We start from the raw sequence: 6,829 nt of genomic DNA on the forward strand, positions 1-6,829 counted from the left end.
ATTTATTGACAAATTAAAGGCCAACAATGTGTTAGACCAAACATTAGATGAACAATTAGAAGATATTACGTGACAACTATGTTCAAAAAACCTGAGCTAAAATTTTCTCACGTTTAATAATATTGGTGTTACTATTGACAATTGGATACTTGTAGCCAACAACCCAATTCTATGAATCACTTGGGAGTGAATCTCACTGCATCCAATGAGGCCTACTGCAGGCAAGTGTGTGTGTGTAAGGCTGCAAACATAAAACACTTGCTAGGAAAAAGTGGAGCTCACTTTTGAGTTCACATGCTAAGGATCACGCTGTAAATCTTCTGTTTTGTCACACATGCCAAGGTTTAGCTGTGCTAGACAGTAACTTGTACAACATTTTGAATATTTTACTTTAGACTTTGGGGGGCGGTGGGAGACCACTAGTTTCAATGAAATGTAAGTGAAGCTCTAAATGAAGCAAGACACCTTTGAAACTGTCACTCATGCTTTTGACCAGACAAGCCCAGTATAAAAAGGACACACACTCAATCTTGTACAGCACAAGGCTACTCATATCTACTCAGAAGCATGTCCCATTAATTTCAATGGGCTTATTCCAAAGTATTGCATTGGATTGTAGGCTTAACAATAGTGAATGACCAGGAGCTGTCCATGGTACCATGTGCTTCTCTTCCCTGCAGCCCTTACACTCTTCTGCTCTAGTTCTTGTTACCAGATTTAAGTAATTGTTAGTTGGCACCAGTTGCAATTAGGGTTAATATTAACTGAGGATTGACCTTAACTAGGATTTGAAAGTAGCTTAAAATTCTGGTAAGAGACAAACACCAGTTAGTCTAAACTAGTGTTTCCCAAACACTAGGCCTTCTATGGCAAAATGTCAGAGAACAAGCTATGCAGGTCTATGCAGAATTAAGCTCCAATGAGCTCCAATGAGTTCAGTGGAAGTTATGCTCAGGCAAGTGTGTATAGGATTGCAACCTCTATTTTTAAAAATAAATCAGATCACACTACAGGAAAGTGAAGAAACTCTGTGTTGTCCTTGGCACAGGCACATACCCACCATCTCATGAAATAAGTTTGCTGACAATTTTTTTTATCTTTCATCTGATTAAAAGAAGCCTTATGAGGCCAAATTCATTTTATCCAAACAGGTGGGCTTTTTTAAAAAAAGAGTATTATCTAAGTAGGACTATGAATATTGTTTTTCACACTATGGCCATTCTTCATCTGTACAGAGACCTTTTCTGATACTAAAGTTTCAACATTCAAACTTCTGGAGGACAGATAACAGACTGCATTATCTTCTTAACAAAACAGAATAGTTCCAGCCATCAGATCAGAACAGGTTCTCATTTTAACACCAGTCTTGCAGATCAGGTTTGTAACGTATGAGACTCTTGAACAAAATAAATGTTAATATTTCCAAAAAGGCATTAAAACATGGTATGTGTTACCCAGGTTAGTTTTACTAAGTAGTGGGCCGATTTCAAAAATATAATCTGCCATTTCTAGACATATAGACAAAACACTAGGAGCATGCTGGAATATGTTCACGTGACAGTGATCTAAATTCAAAGTTCAGCACCTCTCACTAGACATATTATACTTTAGGATCACTTTCAGGAAGAAGGAATTGGAATCATGCATGGCCTCAGTGATCAGGTTCCGACATGGTACAACAAAGTCCCTGAACATGAAACATGCAAAGATTTAATATTTACACAACCATTTCTCAATACATTAGAAATTGAATTGTTCTTTCAAAGTTTGGAAGATTATGCCTATCACAAAGACACATTAATAACATCTGAAGGAAAAGTATCACACCCTGACAATGTCACCGAGTGTTAATTCACGTCATGCTAATATGAAATAGAGCCAAATATCCCAAGCAATCATTTAAAAAAATGTAAACACAGTGCGTGGGGGTGGGGGCGGGGAATCTGTAATTTAAATTGAACATTTTCTATTTGAACTCTAGGTCTCACTCATTAATGAAACTGAGCTGACACAATTTCATGTCATTATAATTTGCCTGGTTATCTCATTAAAGCATAGTCTTCCATATTTTACAATGCTAAGCTACTGTGATCCTTTAACAAACACAATGGATATTAAGGTTCAACACAGTCTGCAAATGAAAACCAAAAGTTCAAAAGAAGTTAACCCTAGTGCTTCTTGTTACTTTCTTTCCTTCATTAGTGGTCTGCTGCCTGAGTAATGGATATATGATGAGGCTATCTTATAAATATATATATATTTAAAAGTGTTTTAGCAACTCTAGATTAACTAGTCTTACAGATAACGCAATCACTATGCAAGAAGTTTTGTTTTAATAAAATAAAAATAATAAAAACTTGCCTCAAGTGTAGCATGCTACAATAGGGCAGTCTTCCTTACAAACTTTTCAGTGTGTTTACACGGCTTCTAAAACCATTTTTAAAAATGGAAGGCCAAAGATATGCAAGACAAAGTGTGACCACATTTTATGCGATCCAGGTCCCATTCCAACATATGTACACACCCATCTCTTCACCCTCTGTACTTTCATTTAATAGTATGGCTCTACACATTAGAACTGGCAATAAACTTATATGAAGCGTTCATGCAACATTTAAAAACTGCATTCATCAACCTAATTACAACTTTATGTTTGGGTGCAGAACATTCATCTCAATCCCCATGCCTCCCAATAGTAACTGAAACAATTAAACTGTCCCAAATACATGATGAAAATGTTAAAATATTCTGAACTGTTGTGCAAATCGATGTCAGCAGGGGGCGCTCCTGCATGAAGCAAAAGGAGGCCACTATTGTTCCTCTAAGTCTCTCAGTAGCACTTAACTATATGTCTGAAATGGTCTCTCCTATATACTAAGACTGTCAATAATAATAATAATCGTACCAGCTTTTTACACACTAAAAGTCGGAGTGTTTAAAAGCCTTTTGGAATAAACTTGCAGATGTTAATCTGAAGGACAACGTTTTATTTCAGTGGCTGTACAAGAGGCCTCTTAAAACTCATTCTAGTAATTCTATGGATTTCCCCAAAAATACCATAGGTTACTAGCATTTTTCTTATTCAGACGTTTCGGATAAAAATAGCCCAAAATCAATAGCTTGAGAAATTATTTCACACTGCTTTCTGACATCTATGTAGAGAAGACGCAAGCACCCAATTGGGGGTGGGGGGGTGGAGAGATGGCCTAATTAACTGGAGAGCACTGGAGCACATTGGTGGTAAATGAGAAATAAAAGCGATAAAGTCAGAACCTGCATTCACAGTTACTGATTCCACAGACCCTTGTAAAACCTGGTTGGGGGGAGATGGACTGAAAGATAAATGAAATACTCACCATATTGACTTCTGACACCATGTCTATGCTGGCAATGTCTATGTTCATGCCAACAGCCACAGGGGGACCTGCAACACAAGATGGTCTGCACTGTGATCTCTCACAATTTAACTCATTCATGCAAGCAATATTCGGACTGAAGAAGGGGTGGGGCAGCAGGGCTTCATTTTAGCCACGAGTTTGCCTTGCAGCGTTTCTAGGATCGCCGTCAGCAACGGGTGCTTTATATAACACACACACACACACACACACACACACACACACACACACACACACACACGTGTTAATAATAGGGTAAAGTGTCTTTAAGTGGCTGGCCGGAGATACACCCCACTAGACTTGCAGTGTGAGTTTCAACCCAGAGGCTTCTGTTCCTGCTTGCTGCACGGGCTCAGTCCGGTTAGCCGAGCCCTTGCAAGCAGGCGAAGCCGAGCGAGAGGGACGCTGACTCGGGATTCAAGGAGGACTTTACGGGGCTCTCGGAACCGCACGCTCCTCGGAGCCCAGTAACAGCATAGTGCCGTCTGTACTAGCGGCTTCCACATACGTTCAGAGAGGGTCCAAGGACCCGGTTTAGCATACACAAGCACAAACGACGCGGAAACCTGCTCCCCAACGCACAGCTCACGGGGAGCGGAATGACATTTTCATCTCGCTTAGCCGAACATCCTGTACTCAAAAAAAGGAGAAATGTTTACTGTGGCCGCAGGCACAGCACACCAGGCTTGGTGACACGGATGCTGGGGAAACTTAGGAGATTTGCATCTCCATAAAGCCAATTAGCCAAGCTTTAATTACGCGTTAATAGGTAATCAGCGCACACGAGACCAAGTACTGTATGTATATATACAGAAACATACAAATATAGACACACACACACACGCGAGGAGATTTAAAGGATCGTGTCACGGCCGTTCTAGACTAAGGGAAATTGGGGAACAATTGGCTTAACTTTGGGTCGAGCTTCAGAAAATGGCAACATAGATGCAGAGCAGGAGCAGCGCTCACACCACGTTGAAAACACACACACGCTTGCGCGCACACACACACATACACACACACACTCCGGAGAAGGGACAGCCTGAGCGTGGAGCAGGCTTTTCTACAAAAGCAATCGAATTACCTCCGAAATCTGGCCTCAGCCGAATGTCGTAGCCTTTCAGCAGTCTATCCACGGTCTCTTTTACCAGGGACATATTGCTGGGATCATTAGCACTAAAGAAAGGGGTAAAAAGACATGAGGAGAGAGCGGTTTTCCCTGTCTCTATCTCGCAAGATGCATTCTGCACCTCCCAATTATACAGTACAATTCAAAGTGAAGGCGAAAAAGAGAGACCCTTTGGCCACTTACCTCTGTGCACACACCACTGTTATGATTAAGGGCAACGACCAAATTCCAAAGCAACCCTTTTCCCGGACTCTCAGCATCCCTTTAGCTTTTGATATGATTTAGGGCTTCAGTGGAAGAGAAGAAGAGATCCAACTTATTCTAGCCAGTGCAGTAATTCTAATGTGGAGCGCATGCGCACGGCGTACCACAACATCAAAAGGAGCAGTGGTTGCTGCTGGAGATGGAGCAAATTTCCTTGCCAAAAAAAAGAAGGAAAGGAGGAAAGAAAAAAATGAAAGGGGAAGAAGGAAATGCATTATTTAAAAAAAGAGAGTAATCCACAAAAGGATTAAGAGGTTGTTTTTTGTTGCTGTTGTCCTTTTAAGTAAAATAACATAGACTTCAACAACCGAGGAAGTTTCAAGAGTTGCAGGTTACAGCAGTTTTGCAACCTAGTTTAAATGGGGAAATGTGCAAAATCGGATTAGGAACGGAAGGAAAAAGAGGTTAAAATGGGAATGCAAGGCGTGCACATGGGGGAGGGGGAAAAGCTAGACTTTATGCTCTTTGGGAATAGCAAATGGTGGGTGAAATCGCGGGGGGGAGGGGGCCCGAGTTAGCAATGGGTGGCTGGAAAGGGCTCAGCCTATAGCATTTGGGGGAAGGGGGGATGTGAGATGATGACGAGTTTCTTGGTAGGGGTGAGATGGTTGCCTGAGCGCCTGGAAAAAAAAGAGAGAGAGAGAGAGAGAGAGAGAGAGAGAGAGAGAGAGAGAGAGAGAGAGAGAGGTGGTCTTGGGGGCACAGAAATTAAGAGCGGGGGATCGCTGGATGACGTCGTGGGTCCTGCGATGCTCAGGATTCTTTACACCGGAAAAAAAGTAAAAAGTAGGATCTACAGAGCCTTAACACCATGCAAAGAGGCTGAGACAAAAGGCCACGTCTTTCTTTTTTCGGTTTTTATTGTATTATTATTATTCCACCTAAGGAGATCGAGCATCTATAGAAGGGATGGGGCAATGCGAGAAGGCGATCGTGCCTAAATGCACCACCACATCGTGCCTAACTGCACCACCACCATTCCTAGGAAAGGTGGGATGGGGGGCTGGAAGAGGGCAAGAGGGGAAGTTACCCGGACGAGAAGTCTAGGCTGTCAGTGACCATGCTGCTGCTGCTGCTGCCGCCGCCGCCGCCGTGGTGCATTTGGCACTCACAGCCTCCTTACCTTCCCTGGTAGGAAATTGCCGAAATGCACCGCTCAGGGCTCGAATCGATGCCCGCGAAGAAAGCGCAGAGGAGCAGCGAGCTGATTTGGGGATGCTTTGAGTGACACTTAAATCCCCAGAAGCCGAGCTAGACCCGAAAGGCTTCCTTGCAAAGATGCCTCCTCCTCCTCCTCCTGCTGCTGCTGCTGCCGCCGCCGCCGCCAGCTCCTTTCCTCCTCCACCGCCGCCGCCGCCGCCACCTCCTCCTCCTTCTCGTCCTGCAAAAACCCACTTGGAGCCGCCGTGGATCTGTGCTGCTTCATTGAACGGATGCGGGGTGCGGGGCTGAAGTGCTCGCCTTGCCGGGGATAGCACGAGAAGCGAGGCGCGCGGGGCGGGGGGGGGCGGGGAAGGTTGGAATTAGGCAGAAACACTTGGATTCCTCAATTAAGCCACGAAATCTCTAATTCGCTACAGGGGAGAGAGAAGGAGAAGGAGGAGAAGCAGCAGCAGCAGCAGGGAGAGGAGAGGAGAACGGGGCGGAAGGGGGGGCGTTCCACGCCGCGGGAGGCGGAGGGGGGCGGCGGCGGCGGCAGAGAGAGGTGAACTGTGCTTGTGTAGGAGACGCCGAGAGCCTCGGGTAGCTCCTCAATAAACGTTTAGTCATTCCGCACACACAGACCGCGGCAGGCGGGTTTCCAGCCCCGGCCTCCTCCACCACCTCCCCGCCTTTTGCCTGCTGGCTGCCTAGGCTCGGCTTTTCGGGAAAGGCTGGAAGCCATTCTCCCGCACTGGGCCGTCCCCAGCCCGAAACTGCCATTACAAGCACACAACATACACAAGCTCAGGCCGCTTCAGACATAATAGGAAGGCGCCTCTTGGCTGCCCGGAATGAACAAAGCCGGGTCGTTTTCCTCAGGGAAGGCCTGCCCCGTTGC

General features: G+C 44.7%; 1 protein-coding gene across 5 annotated transcripts in view; it reads right to left on the reverse strand.

The window, feature by feature from the left end:
* GABRB2 (gamma-aminobutyric acid type A receptor subunit beta2) overlaps positions 1-6,437 on the reverse strand; it is a 108,824-nt gene extending 102,387 nt beyond the window's left edge. For 2 of the 5 annotated variants that reach the window (XM_053376459.1, XM_053376457.1), the window contains exons 1-4: positions 5,912-6,437; positions 4,708-4,941; positions 4,480-4,571; positions 3,357-3,424 (exon numbers count right to left, since the gene is read on the reverse strand). In XM_053376459.1, the coding sequence (XP_053232434.1) occupies positions 3,357-3,424; positions 4,480-4,571; positions 4,708-4,784 (237 nt within the window). In that variant the 5' untranslated portion in view covers positions 4,785-4,941; positions 5,912-6,437. Of the gene's footprint in view, positions 1-3,356; positions 3,425-4,479; positions 4,572-4,707; positions 4,942-5,818 lie in introns of all 5 variants that reach the window. The other 3 variants (XM_053376463.1, XM_053376462.1, XM_053376458.1) reach the window with 2 other exon arrangements.
* Between the last annotated feature and the right edge of the window lie 392 nt (positions 6,438-6,829).

The sequence above is a fragment of the Podarcis raffonei genome, chromosome 2 (assembly GCF_027172205.1).
Source record: "Podarcis raffonei isolate rPodRaf1 chromosome 2, rPodRaf1.pri, whole genome shotgun sequence".
In the NCBI taxonomy this organism is placed as follows: Eukaryota; Metazoa; Chordata; class Lepidosauria; order Squamata; family Lacertidae; genus Podarcis; species Podarcis raffonei.